The 17387-nt window shown below is 44.4% G+C and overlaps 1 protein-coding gene and 1 long non-coding RNA gene across 2 annotated transcripts in view; one reads left to right on the top strand and one right to left on the bottom strand.

The window, feature by feature from the left end:
- Positions 1–5537, bottom strand: part of LOC121673707 — a 34487-nt gene extending 28950 nt beyond the window's left edge. The window contains exon 1 of the long non-coding RNA XR_006019289.1: positions 5466–5537. This is a non-coding gene — a long non-coding RNA (uncharacterized LOC121673707). The remainder of the gene's footprint in view (positions 1–5465) is intronic.
- A 51-nt stretch (positions 5538–5588) lies between these two features.
- Positions 5589–17387, top strand: part of RHOJ (ras homolog family member J) — a 61193-nt gene continuing 49394 nt past the window's right edge. Inside the window, exon 1 of the mRNA XM_042047308.1 lies at positions 5589–6510. Coding sequence (XP_041903242.1) covers positions 6333–6510 — 178 coding nt within the window. The 5' untranslated portion in view covers positions 5589–6332. The remainder of the gene's footprint in view (positions 6511–17387) is intronic.

The following is a 17387-nucleotide window of genomic DNA, read 5'->3' as shown; positions in this document are numbered from 1 at the left end:
AGAAGAGAAGAGAAGAGAAGAGAAGAGAAGAGAAGAGAAGAGAAGAGGACAGCCATGCAAGAACAAAACCAGAAAGGAGACAAGGCAGAGGTGACAGCCAGTGATTTTCTGGAAGGAAATGAGAGAACTCTGATGCAAACAGGGTGCAGGTATTCCACTATCCAGAGGGAACTGTCACACCTCCAAGGAAAACTCATCCTCAAAGTCCAAATGCAAATACCTATGAACAGAAAACAGCTGGAAATGCAGACTCTGGATACGTACCACCAGCTGTGGGGGTGGGTAACACACACAGAGCACTGTCTGCAGTCAGCAATGCAGAATTAACTGTAAGGTAACAGGGAGCACCATCTCATTGAAAACTGCCCTCCCCATTCACAAACATGCAAATACAACATGTGGAGTTCTCATTTTACAGCAGTCCCCTCTGGGAAGCAAGAGGGTTCTCTGAGGGACAGCACATGAAACTTCCTTTGCTTGACCTCCTGTCCCAGAAGTCGCTTGTTTTATTAGCTCATCTTTCCAAAGGGAAATCCAGTGGTACCAACTACATCCATGGCAGCAGCTCGGAGCAGGGAACCCCCCACTGCTGGTGGTGGTGCTGGTAGCAGCTGCCTGGTGGGGTGTGATGGCTGGAGGGAGGCTTGCTCTCTCTCAACAAGCCTCAAAGCTGACTCTCAGCACCTGCCCATCAGCAAGATGGCTCTAAAAAGGGTTCACACAGACCAGAGCACTTCCACCCCTCCTGCGGTCACTGTTAAACTATCATATTTTTTCTCCTGAATTTGCTGCTTCTGCTTTTCAGTATATCAAATTCACTTGAGGTCTCAATGAGCACTTCACTGGTGTGGGAGGCTGATGAATGGGGTTGACAGAAAGAAAAGGGGAAGAGAGGATGGAGGGAATAAGGATAAAATGCCCTCATTTAATTAAGTCTTAGCACAATGCAGAGGGCCATCCAGGCAACCCTAGAACAAACAGGAGCCACCCCAATATCTAAGACTAGAGGTGAGAGATATGGTGACTGTGGGGATGTCTTAAAGTTCCACATATTTTTTACTGCAAAAGGCTGGCTCTTACAACAACATAGTCCAGGCAAGGTCCTGAATTTGATGGCCAGGGAAACTTGGTTTTGAACAGCACAGTGATAGTTAAGCTTAATATAGTTCTGCTATGTTCAGTCCAATACCAACAAAATCCCTGCTCTAAAAAACTCAAAATCTAAACAGATTAGACAAAGGATAAGAAAAATGTGAGAAAATTTGCCTGAAATCAATTTACAGTTCAGTAGTAGTGCCAGAAACTTCATTTCTTCATCAACACTGGTAGGTGGAAGGAGAGTGGCTGAATGTGTCTATTTCTAGCAGCAAGACATGGGGAGAAAAGCTTCACAGCAGTGTTGTCACCTTCAAAATCCCCCACCCTGGGGAGCTTCTTAAGGGTGAGAATGTAGATACAGATCTGTTTGGTTTAGGCCCGGAGAGGATTTAGGAGAACAAGACCTAAGAAAGAGTAAGACCCCCTTAAAATCAGTCAGGTCTGGTGAGGAAAACAGTTAATGCAGAACATTGCTCCCACTGTCAAGCTTTAAACTCATAAGATTGCACAAAGTTAGACCACTGCATTTCAGAAGGCACTGGAAAAATATGGGAATGGCAGGCTGGCCATGGTAAGAGAGCAAGGAGAGCATGACAGAGCATCATATCCCTTTTTTCCCCCTGTAAGCCTGCAGAGAAATACAGAATAGCGTTAATTGGCCAAGATACTGCTAATTGCAGAGCTAATTAAAAAGTCCTGCAAGGACTTTATGTCCTGCAGATCTTCTCACCTAACTTTTTTGCACCAGCCTTGAACTTGCTAATCCCCAAGGAAGCGGTGCCAGGCACCCCCTGTCCAACCTGAACATGAAGCTGGCGCATCCCCACAGCACGGGGGAGTTGGAGATACTTGCAGTCTTAGGAATAGATCAGCTGCCAGTAAATTCATTAATTAACAAAAGGTCAGAGGCACTTCATCTAGAGCAGAGTTTGCTTGAGAAACTTTGCTAGGAAGTGCCTCAGGTGACATCTTCACTCCACAGTGCTCACAGCACCTGCCCCTGTCTGTTTGTGCCGTGGTGCCCTTGGCTAGAAGCTTTTAAAATCAGTGGGAAATAAACTGGGCTGGGTGCCTGAGAACCACACACACTTAAACAAGATTTCTAAGCGTTCAGACTTGTTGGCTTTACCTTTTTTTTTTTTTTTGCTTCAGCCATGTCTTTCCAAAATGTGGCTCGTAACCAGCCTGCTCTTACTTTTGTGGATTTGTGAGATGGTAATGACTGAAATCTTAGGAAAAAATCTGACCAATTCTAACCTGATTAGTGAAATAGCAAAAAAAAAGCCCTGGATCTAGACTAAATCATTAGACCTTCTGACCTTTGCTAATGATTACCAATAACTCTGTGACTTCCAGTCTGGGGCTTGAAGGCAGCTCTGTTGTTCAGAAGTATTCTTAGAGGAGCTGGAACTTGTACAGCAGTGCAGAAGGGTCTGTTTTAACTTATAGAATTGCCACTTGCCATTTGCAGGTCAACAGATCTTCTGTAAAATGCAACAGCATTGCCTCAGGCTTTGCCAGATGAGAGGTCTGGCCTGATAATTCACACAGCAAAACCAGAGCCAACTTGACAAGTAAAAGATACAACCCCAGAGTAGCAGAGGGGTTAACACTCTCTCAGTCCCCCGAGTAAAGTGGTGTAAAACAATGTGATCAAACTTCGCTGAATCTAAACCAGCTCTTAAAATGTTTTGATCCAGCTGATCTAAATGGTGCCAAACTAAATTAAAGTCATGAGATTAAAAAAACATGTGGTTTTAGTCTGGATACAATTCTTATTTTATAACTTTATCATAACTCCTCTAAAGCTGCACATATCACCTGTACAGGTAAAGCAAACTTGTAGCACTGAGTTTGAGTTTTGCAGGTCAGATGTCAGCCTTCTTCACCTTCAAGATAAACTCCTCCTGTTGGTTTATTCCAGGCCATCCATCAGTTAGGCTCTAGCTTCATGGCTGCACTTCCCTTACTCACACTGAGCGATGTAAGGCTGATGCATCTTAACTAAAACTGGTTCCCCACAAAGTGTCCTGTGCATCAGAGCTCAGAATTGGGAGGGTCTGCAAAGACCTAAGAAATTCAGGAAGAATTTCTCCATTGAAAGGATAGTGCAGCATTGGAAAGGGCTGCCCAGGGAGGTGGTGGAACACCCATGGAAGTGTTCAAGAAGTGATTGGATGTGGCACTCAGTGCTGTGATTTAGTTGACATGTGATAATGAAGCAAAAGTTGGACTCAATCTTGGACAGTTTTTCCAACCTTAATGATTCTGGGATTCTCTGATTCTATGATCCTCCAGTTCAGCCCTTGATAGCATGAGAAAACCTTTACATTTTGGAAGATCCTTTTTAAAAAGGGGAAGAGCAAATAAAGTCACTTAAACCCTCTAGAAAAACAGCAAGGAAATTTCATCATTCAACCTCCTGCAAAAAAGTGGAGGTGGGCACAGTCCTGCTGAGTCTTGCCCAGCTTTTTGATCAGGGAGGAATGATCCACGGGGATTTTATTGCAGGCCTAAATGTGGCCCAAGTAGCATTAAATCTTGCCTTAACTGGAGTTTGTCTGGTGTTTGAAAAGCTTGCAGATAGATTATGCTTGTGTAAAATAGGAAGCAAGATAGCTTTTGCTTTTGTCTGATAGAGGCAGTGGGAAGCTGAACCATGAATTGGTGGAATGTTTTTCTTCCTCAGGCTCTGCAGTTCCCTTGCAACAGCATGCACCTACATATTTGGCAAACTTTCCCCACAGGGTCACCAGGCTGGTAAGCAAATGCACAGAGGGTGTCAGGGTGCTGGTACCTACTCAGCTGCACAGTCACCAAACAGAGCACAGACTTGGAGTTTGACCTCAATTACAACCAGAAATAAGCTTAAAGAATAAATCCCTTTAACATGTGCTGCACCTCAGGATGACCCAGCCAGGCTGCTGATGGTGGAAATGATCAGCAGAGCTAATGCTTGGAGAATGGGGGTTCTGATGCCCAGAGCTCACAAGTTTTCTTGGATGAAGCTCAGCCTTGGGCCGCAGTTTGAAGCTAAGAGGATGCACCTGATCTCCTAACTCTGGGAAACACCTTAGTGATGCCCCTGATGGCAGGTGTCCTGCTGGGCCTAACACTGCCTGATAAGATCTCTGTTATCAGCAGGCAGGGAGGGATGAATAAGGTGAAGATAAAGGGGCACAAATTACTGAATGACTAAGACTCCTGCTTAGAGACAGCAAAAAAGAGAGGAGCTCCCTGGAGCTCTCCAGATAGACCTTGTTCACCCTTGCTCATATGTTTTATCCGTTTCCCATTCCTGGAAGTGTTCAAGGTCAGGCTGGATGATGCTGGGAGCAAGCTGGGCTAGTGGAAGGTGTCCCATGGCAGGGGGATTAGACCTAGATGATATTTGAGGACCCTTCTGACCCAAACTGTTACAGGATTCTATAATTCTACCACCTTCTGGGAAAGGTGTCCAGAGCTGACCCAGTACAGATCATTGAAGAGCTCTGACAGACTCCTAGCCTGTCCAGGGGAGGTTGCAGGTGGGTCTGCCATGCCCCTTCACCACAAGAAAAGGACACACATTTTGGGACCACAGAGTTTCATTATTATGACTGTGTTTGTCTTTACTCATGCAGTTTGGGGCTAAAAGACTTCCTTTCTAAGGCTGTGTTGGTCTTTGCACTTCCAGGTGCGCACTGCCCCAAGCTTGTGTACTTTTGGGCATTTATCTCTCACCAGGTGTGAGCAGGGCAGGGGAAGCGTTTATCACCAGTGGAGTGCCAGCAGGGGGGTATTTCCCCCTCTCAAAGCCTTCGAGCCTCGTGGAAGGGAAATGCAGCCAGCAGGATGTGCTGGGCTGCTGCACTGGGGTTTCTGTTAATGTCTGGCTCGTTTCTGCTGGAAATTGCAAAATCTTTCCTGTGCAAGGAGCGGGAAGTTTTGCTCTTCGTGTACATGCAGATTGTTGTGTATTTAAATGGGGAGAAGGCTTAGGAGGCACGTGAAGCACCAGAACAAACCAGAGGAGGGGGCAGGAATCATGCAGTTCAAAGCTAGTTTTTCACAGACTACTGTGCAGGGGGTTGTTTGTTTAATTTTTAAATTTCTCTAACTCTTAATTCCACTTTATTCTATCTGTGTTTACGTATTTACATTAGGAGGGGGAAATCTGTCTCTCTTGGGGGGAGGGTGGAAAGGGGGGGACGACGGGAAATGCAAGAGAAACTTTCTGAGTGTGTGAACTGAAAAATCAGTTATTTATTCTTTACAGCAAATACTTTAAAGAGCTATAGAGATAAAAAGTTGACATTATCTAGCCACTATACCTCCTCTGTGCTTCTCCACCTCCCCCTTTCCCTTTCCCAAATGGGAGAAAATACCTATTTGAGATGAGAGGAGGTCGTGCCTGGGATCAGCAGACATCGCTGGGACAGGGGCAGAGCTCGCAGCCTCCCCGTGCCCCGCCTGGCCGTGTGTGTCCACACTCCCGTATTCCGTATTCTCCCAAATCCTCCTCGCCGGTCCCGGTGCCGGCAGCCCGGAGAGCAGCTGGAGCGCGGGATGGAGCAGGGAGCCTAAAAAACTTCATTCTGCAGGGGGACCTCTAGTGTTTTCCTTTCTCCATGTCCTGGCAGAGTTCCTCCAAAGTACAAATACACACAGAGCTCCCATTGTTTGCAGCCCTTCACAAGCCCACTGATCCTAATATGGAATTCAGCAGGAAACCCATGATTTCCTGACACACAGCAAGCTGGAGAAAGAAAGGAAAAACTCCATTAAAAACCTCCAGACTCTCCTCCATGTTAGAAATGAAATGGAAAATGGAGTGGATTTAACAGGAGTCCCCGATTCCTGCGGCCAGGCTGGAGGAAGGGAGACGCGGATCGAAGCCGCAGGCTGCTGATATTTTTGAAGTCGCAATAAAGACTGAGAACGGTCGGGCAGGATGAGGATTTCCTGACTGGGACAAACGAAAAAGGACAGATCACTTTTTATTTTACGATATTCCTCTCCATGTGTTTAATTTATTCACCTCGATGATCCTCTTGACTGATCTGGTAACTGTTAGAAGCGGCTGTGACAGCCTGGAAACATTAGTATGATTTCCTGAGTTTGAGATTTGCTGCTCCCCCCCACCCCCCTCCTTCTCCAAACTCAGGAAAAGTCAATACAATCGCACTTCATTTTTCCTTCATGTGCACTTGGAAGTCCTGGGAGCAGCAAGAGCAGCGGCAGCAGCAGCAAGAATGAACTGCAAGGAGGAAAATGACAACTGCACTGACGGCAGCAGGAGTAACACCAAGAAGATGCTAAAATGCGTGGTGGTTGGGGATGGTGCAGTTGGGAAAACCTGTTTGCTGATGAGCTACGCCAATGATGCCTTCCCAGAGGAGTATGTCCCCACTGTGTTTGACCACTATGCAGGTAAGGAAGCGCTTTAAAAGAAATTAATCGAGAGCTGCAGGACAGCCAGGTGGGAGGTGAAGGAAGCTTGGAGGAGAGAACAGTTCAAAAGGGATGCATGGGTTACTTCTCGTCCAGGAGTGTCATTCAGGCCTGGATGGTTGCCAGGCAGCTTAGATGGCAGCTCATAAAACTGGGGCAATGCAGGATTTATTCAGAGAACTTATTTGTTTGCTTCTGATTTTTGTCTTGTTTTTGGCGAATAAAAAGCATTAGGGGTGCAGTTAAATCTACTGTGTTTTGGGACAACAAATATAATTCAGCCTCTATCAATTTGTATTCTTGGTTAGTTTTTGAAGTTCTGAACTTTGCAGTCTGCAGTTAGGAAGACTATATATATGTATACATAAAAATATATGCTATCACTATCTTGTCCCTTGTGGCAAATGATGCATAAATTACAATATTTATATCCTATTTAAGGAATAATCTTTGAGAATATATCCTATTTAAGGATTGATCTTTGAGAAAACCAGCATAGTTGTCTTCCAAACTGTCAGTATGTAACTCTCCTTTCAGAGACATTTGTTACTCCAGCTATAAATAGATTTTAATACTACAACTAGATGGTAGTGAAACGCAGAAGTGGTGATTGATTTGAATACTTTATAGTAGGGGTATCTGTAGTATAAGAAAAAAATAGAAACATAATCAAGATCATCAATGATATTCTGCATTGCTGTGCAGAACAGACCTACAGATTATTACAATATTCACAGTCCTCTTCCTATAGCAATTACTGACTTTATCCAGCTGTGTCCAAAGTTATCACGCAGATGTTTCATAGGCTAAAACTGGTGTTCAAACATCTGCTTAAATTCTACTATCCCAAATTCTACTGTTTTTCTTCTCACAGTGCTCCTTTGGCTTATGGGGTTTTTTTACAAGATCCCTGACACACAGATTCTAGAAGCACTGCAAAACTCATTGCTTATCTTGCAGCAGCAGTTGGAGTTTCCCTCATTCTCTCCCCACCTCCTTAAAAACTGAATTTTCATGGCATAGCTTATCATAGATTTGGTATTCTGTAATGGGAAAAATCCCTGTTTGCATTCTGGCTCCATGTCAGGTTTAGCAGATGAACTGGCCAAACAAGAAAGCTGTGTAATTGCAGAATCTGATCCATGGAAATGTGAAGACCTTTTCCTCCACAAGAGTGGGCAGCGTCACTTCTAATGCAAGCAGCTCTCACTTTCCTCCTCCCTTCCCAGCAGAGAGATTGAGTGATCACTCTGGAAAAAAACATTTCCCCAGACAAGATACAGGGCAGAATATTGCCTGTTGGAAACATGTACTGCCATGAGCCAAAATCCCTAAGGGCTGCCTGATATTGCAACAGCACCCACTTTCCCATGGTAACTTCAGATCTGCTCATCCCTCACAAAATGCTGGTCCCAGCACCCCCTGCCCTTCTCCCACTCTCTTCCTTGCCCCACAAATACCTCTGCCTATGGAAAAAGCCATCCAACAGCTGGTGCCAGACCATGTGGGCATCAGTCTTGGTGGTTTTGGTGTGAGCCTGGGGGCACACACATGTCCATGGGGGCTGTGCACACACAAGGGCACTGATGCCAGCCAGGCAGGCTGGCACTTGGTGGGGGCACTACTCTGAGCTTCTCCTCCCTATCCAGCTAAAGGCGACTCCCAGGGACTTGCTTTGATTCCCTTTCCTCTGTCAGAGTGGTGGAAATTGCCAGTGGGCTCAAAATTTACTGAGGGAATATGAGGGCTAAGAGAAGGATGGGAAGATGAAGGAGCATAATCCTGGTTTCCTTGGGGTAAAAGGAGTATGCAGGCACTTTTATATTGAGCCTCATTTTCAGGGTTTGAAGATTTAGCCTCTAAAATATCTCCAGCTATTTTTATCTGTCTTCTTACCTACTATAGCACATAAATATAAACTAAAAGTATTTTCAATGAGAAAAGTCATAAAGATAAGGGGGGAAAAAATATCTCTGTATATGAACATGCTATTCTGAGACAATCCCTGTCCAGCGGCAGTGGTCAAAACTAGCATTGATCAAAAATGGAATTTCAGTTTTTTGAGGATCCTATCATTTATTAAGCTGATTTCACTACAAAATTGCAGGGTTCCAACAACAGCACAGGCCGCACAGCACTGGGATGGGAAAGCTGCATACATGGGCAGATCATGGAGGGTGTAGGAGTCTCTGGAAAATGCCATTTGAATTTACCCCAGGGAGCTGGTTTGTCTACCCCTGCTCTTGTCACTGCTGAAAACAACTGTTTCAACAGTTGAAAACAAGCTGAAAACATCAGATTCAATGGTTCATTTCTGTGCTGGAAATGCTCAAAAGCAATTAATTGCTGCAGATGTTTGTAAAGCTTCACTTTCCATGGAAGGTTTTCCACCCAGGCATTATTACCAGCAGTGGTGTGTTAGCAAGGGCTTCCTCTTGCCTCACCAGGTCACAGCCTGGTTGTGAGTCCCGGGGCATTTACCAATTTACTTCTTTCTAATGGAAAATGTAGGGGGTGGGGAGGGGAAGCATTAAAACCCGAGGATTCCAGTGGTGATCTCAGAGCAGTTTCTCACTGCCACGACTCCAGCAACTCGGGGGAGACAGTGATGCTCTCCAGCCCAGCTTTGGGAAAAGCTCCAGCTGCACCAGTGCCGTGGCCAAGGCGTTAACTGTTCATGGCCCTGAAGCACCAGCTCTGTGCACTTGCCCTGCTGCATCTCATCTCCTTCCTTCCTTCCCTGGTCAGCTGCTCGTGGAGCAGGCGAAGCAGGTGGATGTAGAAACAGGAGTGGTCCAGGGGAAGAAAACAGCTGAGCTCCAGCAGAATTAGATCAGCACAGTGCTTATTTCAGTGCCTTTCACATGAAAGAGCTTGAAACCACTTTATAAAAGTTCAGCCCAACCTGCCTCTAAGAAAATCAAAGGCAGTAGCTGAATGTCACCCAGGGAAGGAGCAGATATGCCTGCAGATAGCTCACACAGCATTTACAACTTGTATGCGGTGGTGCCTGGCACAAAAAGCTCTTGGTGGCTCACCACGTGTGCAGCTGCACTGTACAAAAGTCCAGACCAGTTATTAGCTCCACACCAGTAATACTCTGCCACAGATTTCACCCACAGTCCACAAAACTGAATTTCTTCAGGGCCTGTTGCCAGGGTTGGGATGTGATGCGTGTAGAGTAGGATCAGCGCAATGCCAGACAGATGGGGAGGGCAAATTTGTTTCTTGGATGTGAAAATGGTTTCTTTCGTTGGATGCCTGAAGTTTATGAGTCTGGTTATTTCTCAAGGCATTTTGAAGAGGTTTTGCTGGAGGCCAGAGCCCTAAGTACATTTCCTTGCTTTGGTGAATTTCCAAGTCCTTTACTGGAAGTGTTTAGCCACAAGGCAAATGGCTGTTTCTAGGGCAGGAGAACCAAAGTGCTATCCCGGCGACAAACAGGATATTGCTGGCAATAACTGTAACAATGGGGACTGTTTGGATAGTGAGTAGATGCTTTAACATGCTGGTTCCATTCCGTCTTTTGAACATCAAATGCTGGTTTTCCGTGAGCAAAGGTCTCTCAGCCAGGGTGACTTGTATTGTGCCTAGCTATGTGAGGTTACAAATGTTTATTTAGGGCTGAGGTTGGACCAACAAAAAAATTCAATTCAACTACTAGCAGAGTTGGTTTAATAGTACCAAAGTTAGCTGGCTTGCTCTGTGAAATACAGAAGAAAAATGTGTTTATTTGTTACTTAGGCAGCCACTGAGCATCCAATTTTATATTCATGAAGCCTGAAAACACAGCAATTTTTAGCATGAAATTTATTCGCCCTAAAATTTATATTCAGGCTTCCTGGAGAGGTGATGGATGCCCCAGGCTCTCAGTGTTTAATAGGCATTTGCATAATGCCCTTAATGATGTGCTGTAATTTTTGGTCAGCCCTGAAATGGTCAAGATGATCACTGTAAGCCCCATCCAATTGAAACTACTTTATTCCATTCTATTCTATTCTATTCTATTCTATTCCATTCCATTCCATTCTATTCTATTCTATTCTATCCCATTCCATTCCATTCCATTCCATTCCATTCCATTCCAAAAGTGCATTTCTTGTAAGTAAAAAAACCTCTCCATGCTTAAGGAGCAGTAACAATGGCATGCAACTAACTTGGCCCACTGTGCAGACAGAGGTGATTGGACTCATTAGATGGCTGAAGTCTGAGGGGAAGAGGGTTGTGAGTCAAACTCTAGTTTAGGCATAGAACAGAGATGAATACTATACAAACAGCTTTAGGAGCCAAAGTTGCATCTTTGGTAAATGAGAGAGGTCAATCCCTCCAATGGAGAGCTGCAAAGCATCTGCAAAAAGTAGATGGTGTAAATATGTCCCTCCCTCCCTCCCTCCCTTCGTGTGTCGGCACAAACTGGTGAACATTTATAAATAGTGAACCCATTTGAAAAAAATTAGCATTGGCATGTGATCAGCTAATTAATAGCATACAGAATAGCTCAGCCCTGGCTGGGGCTCTGTAAATTAAAAGCAATATAGAAGAAGAGAGACATTACTTACTGTTAGGAGACACATTTTTTGTTCTTCAGTGGTGATTCAATGTAATCCGTCTGACTTTGCACTGAAGTGGGCTGGAGCATCACCAGTCTGACGGAGCAGTGATCCCAACCGTGCTGGCCAGACAAGCCATGCAAGAAGGGAGAGTCTCCTGCTCTGGCATTTTTAGTAGCATAGGAGCAGTACTACTGCTCTTGCCCAGAGCAGGCAGCTTGTACCTGTGCAAATCCGCAGATAGGCTGCCTGTATGTCACAGCACTGACCCAAATCCCTGCTCCTCGTGTCCTCCCATGAAAGAGAGGAGTTGGAAGTGGGCTATCCGTGATCCTGGGACTGCCCATGGCTGGTTGCTCTCTGTCCTGGGGCAGGCAGGAGCACCCAAGGGAGACAGGCCAAGCACCAGGCAGCTCTGCCTTGTAGTCTCTCCCCACAGGGCAGGACCCACCAGCCAAGACATGGCAGAAAGCCAGTGGGAACCCTAACATCCCAAATTTCTCCAGCTACAGGCATGAGAGGACATCTGTCCACACTTTTGGTGTGCTAGCCATTTTTAATTGATTGCTAATGCACACTGGTTTCAACCCATCCTTGCTTGCCACCCTGCATATGTGATAACTTAAGCCCCAGAGCATCACTTTTTTTTTCCCTGTGGAAACTCCAACAGGAAGAGACTGCCCAAGCAGATTTGCAATTTCTGCATGGGTGCTGCCGTGGGAGTCTTCACACTACCACATTCTTGAGACAGTTGTCTCCTATAAACAGTCTTGGTAGCACATTAGAGAAACTCTTCATACAATGTTTGGGGTCATTAAACTGAAATAGATATAAATAGCACTGAAAGAGAGCTGTAATGTTTATTTGCATGGATATTTGCAGTGGGGTTTTTTTCCTTTTAATGTTCATCCAATTTTGATCACACAGATTTGAACTTTATCCTTGAGACAAGAAACCATTGACTCTTTTAAGATCTGGCTCTTTAAACTGGCAGCCACTGAACAGTTATGTTCATTTTGCCTCTCAGGAGCTAAAAAGACTTCTCTGCCAATCTTCCTGGCCTCATCCAGAATAAACCAGGGATCTCAATGAAATGTTCAAGGCATGACAACACAACAGAAACCCACCAGTGCAATTCAAAGGTTTTCACGGCTGGATTTTTTGAGGATGAATTTTACAGAACCACTAATTCTCAGTCTCCCCACAGAAGATTTAATTCTGTGTCCTGAGTCACATAAGTCAGAGGTGATGTAGTGATCCTCAGGCTTTTTCACATCCAGGAAGCCTGAATAGCCTTTATACCAAAAAGATGCCTTTTGCCTGAATCACCATAGTTATTCCACACTCATTTGAGAGGCTCCACGTACACCCCTAAGCATCTTAGGGCTTTTTCCTTCTGAAGGTGTTTTCAGTATGCAAAGACCCGAGATAACTATCGCTGCTATCTCTTCCTCACACACATCCCTGTATTGTCCTGTGGCTGCACAATCCACTTGAAGCCCATGGAGACAGAGGTGTGTGCTTTGGCTTTCTGTTTCTCAGGGCAGATGGTTTCTGCAGCAGTGCTCTGAGCACTGTGGTGACAAAGTCGCCATTGTCCCCTGCCCCTACAGCTGTGACTGGAGATGAGCCTGCAGCACCTGAGCTGCTTCTCACCTTTGCCTCTGGCTCTGTTATGCAGCTTCTCTTAGTACTGCTGCCACTCCTGGTTTGATTTTACACAGCCCAGGAGCTGCAGCAGCTCAATGCAGAGAGCTGATTCCTCCAGCCCGTGTCAGCAGCCAGAGGATGTCCATGTGCATCAAGCACAGCAGGGGACAACACTGCACCATGAATGACATTGGCAGTCTGAAAGCTGGGTGTAGAGAGTAAGCAAACTACAGTGCATATCATGAAGGACAGTGCCAGGAATTAGAGGAGTAGATGAAGCAGCCATGTTGCTTTATCCAGATTTATCCAGCCTAAATTCCACCTAAGCCCCACTGTCTATTCTTTTGTATTAGATACGTGGTGCTTGAAGGGCAAGAGGAATCACGAAGAATACTAAACAAGGAGTTAGACCATTTGAATGTGTGTTGGTGGTTTGGATGTACAATGATGGGATTTTTCTTAAGGTCAGCCACAGGCCTGAGGGAATGGATTGGAAAGATGGAAAAGTCAAATGGCTTAAAAAGAAATATTTCTTTGCATGGTATGTGATTAACCCAGGGAACTTATCACTGTATAAAAGTTCTTGAGGACAAAATTTTAACAAGGTTTGCAAAAAAGGGGGTTGAACCATGTATGAGGGTGGTTGAGTGCTGTCATAAGCTAATGAAAAAGACTTCTGCAAGAAATGAGCTGGCACACCCTTCTGTTAGAGTTCAGGGCAAGACCTAAATTTGCTCTGGCGAATGGCATATTACCTTAAAGCTGCTCACTGCTATGTCAGAGATGACATTTTGTGAGTTTGGCCCAACCTAGCACCCTTATGCTCAGAGCTTTAGAAAAGAACTTTTTGGAGTGATTATTCTGATACATGGATGGGCAAACAGATTTTGAAATTTTGCTTACGCAGCAATGGACTGCTGCAAAGAGACATGGAGGGATTTGAAAAAATGACCCTTTTCTTCTCCACTACTCCAAGACAGTCAGGTCTAATCTTTCCCTCCCTTTGTAATCCGTGTAGCATTGCAGGAGGTAACATCAGCTGAAAAGACCAAAAATGAAACTGTGGCCTCTGGCCCTTGAAGGACAATCTCTACAGCTTGAACTAAATCACATCCACTATATCAAAATCAATAATTGACTGAGTACATGTGGCCAAGCCACCCACATGAGGGGGCAAAGCCACTTTATGGGTGGTGCCAGACCAGGCAGCCAAGCAGATGCTTCACAGCAGAAGATGCTCCACATGTAGAAAAGAAAAACAAAAATTTAGCGGACAAGTCTAAGCAACCCAAATTCCCAGACATGTAAGAACTTCATTTCTGCCAGATGTGGCAGTGTTTTCATTAAGTCGTCATTGCAATGGCTGTTACTGATTAAACCAATGCAAAGTACCTCCACTAAAACTTGCTTCTCATTTTCTGCTCTCTTGATAAACGTTGATACTTTGATGTCTGCACTACTGATACACATTGTGGCTGCTCTGCATCACTGAGTTTATTTTGCCATGCAGGCAGTGTCTTTCCTATGTTCTAACTTTCCAGTTGTTATGGCCAGACCTAATGACATCATGGAAATGGCGAGGGATGAGGAAGAGCAAACATATTTCCTTCAATTGTTCTGTTCAGACAAAGTCATTAAACAGTAATGACATCTCCTGTCAAATTATTATTTATCTTTGCAATGAAAAAATCCAAGTTATTATATTTTTCATTTGCTTTTAAGAGTGACCATTTGCCATTCCCCAGTTATATTGTTCTTGTACCTCAACCTATGGGTCTTCCACCTAAGCCAGGGAATATGTTACTAAAGAATGTAAGTTTTACGAATTGTCATCCCATGTTTTATGCCAAGGGGGAGTGAATGAATGAATTCTTAACTGGGTTATTTAACTAGTATTCATCTCCCTTTTCCCCCCAAATAGTACCAGGAAAAATGAGTTTTAAGGTAATGTCTAATAATTAAAAGATTACAAAAAATGTTGATTTACCTTATTTAATATCTAACATTATTTGCATTCAAACTGAGAGGTCTCTCACCTTCACAGATTTAGGTCCATGAGCAAAACCCTCTTCTTAATTGGAAAGTCATGTGTGAGGCAAGATGATTTGGGTCCTGGGGGACATGGTCACTTTCTGGAAGTTGCTGTCCCCTTGCCAGTCCTCATATCCAAAGTAATGTGTTTGGGGTCCCAGGGAAAGGGAAGGCATGAAAGGCCATGAGATCTTGTTATTTTGGCTAACAGAGTTCTCCAGATTCAGTGTGTGCCCAGTGGAGCAGCAAAGCCATCAGTGGGGTTGCCCCAGAGTTGCCTTTTTACCTCGGGAACTGGCACAGCAATGAATCCATAAATACGCCAACCACCCTCAGGGGAAGAAAAAGCTGGAAAAAAACTTTCACTGACAGGAGAAGCACTGGGAAAAAAAACCAAAAAACTTCCCAAAGGAGGGAGATGGACAGCTGTAAAAATATTCCCAAGCACAGTGGCACAGGAGGCACAGTCAGGAGGGTGATGGCATTGGAGCAAGAGAGAAAAAGCAGCACAGTGCTGTAGCAGCATCCTCACTCCTGTTTCAGGACAGCATGCAGGTGTCTCATGGAAACAGCAGTCCCAGGGATGAGCACAGGAGCCAACACTTAGGCACATGAAAGAGTTAAAGAGGACTGTGCAGAGGGGCTGCACGGAAAGGTCCTGCCACAGTGCAGGAGGATGCCTGAGATGACTCACTGGAACTACTTTCCAACCCCTGCAAACAGAGGCCACGTTGCTTGCTAAAGACTCTCTGGCACTGACTCCAGCTCTAACTTTGAAGTAATGGCATTAACAGTATCTACTCATGCTCAGCTTTCTGCAGACTTTAAGGAAAAGCACAGCTTCAGCAATGAGTGGGAAAACATACATGTTCAAACATAACATTAATTTCTATCCCCTGGGAGATAGGACCAAAAGAGCATCTATTTGCAATAATATGCTGCTCCGCTGAGAACAGGCTTAAAGGAAAATCCCATAGGGTTGGGAAATGTGTTTTAAGTTCACAAACTGTCTCATGCTCTGTCTCCAGAGCTGGCAGCCATCCAGCTGCTGTGTCCTCACAGGCCAGACCCTCCCCATCTAGGACACATATGATTTCTGAGCAATCCCCCAGCTCCATTTCAGAACTGTTTTTCTAGGTGTAAAGTCAATATATATGTCTAATTTTGGGAGCCCAGTTGCTGGAGACTCTGTCCACAAGCAGCAGAAATGCAGGGATTTGATTTTTTATTTAAAATTTGAGGCCTTTCCACTAGAGAATCTCAGCTCTGGCACAAACTCACACTGAAAATGCCTCCTGAGACCATCTATTTTATGCTGTCTATATCAAGCAATGGCTTGTGGCAGTAATGCCCAGGACTTCATGTCCATTCCAGCTGGGATGAGAGCACTGCTAGTGACAGTTTGGGCTGTATGATCCTACTTCCCAAATGGCTCCACATGGGCACACAAACTTCACTGAGGGCTCGTGGTGTATCTGCATATAAATCACAAAATTGCTCTGGAGAGGTGATTTGAAACTGCATCTTTATTTTTGTTTAGTTACAGCTACACATAGACCTTTTCAGCTGTGTCAAGAACACAAAGGAGACTGTGGAATTGCTTGTTTGCTCATTGAAAACTTTGCATTAAAATTTTCAGCAAAAGGGTGAATGACTTCTAGGAGGCCATTTGCATGCTGTTATTCCAGCTCCTAGAAAGGCCCTTTACCTCCACAGTACAGCTCTGCTTTGTCCTGGGTAGCCAGTAATGTACCAGTGAATTGCAAAAATCCAGCACAATTCCCTTCATCTCGTTACCTTCTAGTTACTGCTCAGGATATTTTAAGCCTGTTCCAGGAATACAAGGGAGCAACATCTCTCATTAAAAAAATATATGGGAAGTACAACTTTAAGAAAATAATTTTCCAGGAATATCAGCCATGAAAACAGGATCAAACTCAACATTAAAAGAGGAGTTCATACGCAAAAAAAAAAAAAAAAAAATTCAGCTGATCTGCCAGAAACCAGGCCTTATGGATGAAGTCCAAATTAGCTGAGCCAGTTCATGATATCATTAATATGGAGAATTTTCCTTGCCACGCATAGAAATAGTCTCTCATGCGTTGTGCCACTTGAAGTTCTGCTGGGCACTTACCTAAACCATTCGGTTTGGTTCAAGTCCAGAGGAGTGAGGTTGCTGTGGTTCTTTTATTTTAATATTTTAGAGTGTTAAGTGCATTTTCTCCCCCAAGTGTCCCTCACGGGAAACTGCTAAAATGGTGAAATAATTCATTCTTCCATTATTTGAATCACATTGCCCAATTTATTTCCTTTCCTGTAAAGAGCTCCTTGTAGCAATACCATAAGTTCCTCCTGATGCTTCCAAGGAAGGAAGAAGCAACGGGGAGTGTGAACACAAAATGAGGTCCCAAATCTGAAGTAATGTTTGACAAAGGAAATCTGTGCCAAGATAATGGGGGAACAGCAATAACTTACATTCTCTCCATATGGTGCTCCCAACTGGGTTTCTCTCCCCCTGCCTTCTATTTAAATGCATGAGCATGAGAGATTAGGAGAGGAAAAATAATAATACAAGTCTTGCAATGATTTTGCAAGGAAAATAGTATTTTGAGACTGTGCCCAACA

This window comes from Corvus kubaryi, unplaced genomic scaffold (genome assembly GCF_017639235.1).
Source record: "Corvus kubaryi isolate FWS band 111438036 unplaced genomic scaffold, C.kubaryi_AGA036_p1.0 66, whole genome shotgun sequence".
Lineage (NCBI taxonomy): Eukaryota > Metazoa > Chordata > Aves > Passeriformes > Corvidae > Corvus > Corvus kubaryi.
The sequence above is the reverse complement of the archived record's forward strand: the minus strand, read 5'-3'. Positions and strand labels throughout refer to the sequence as shown.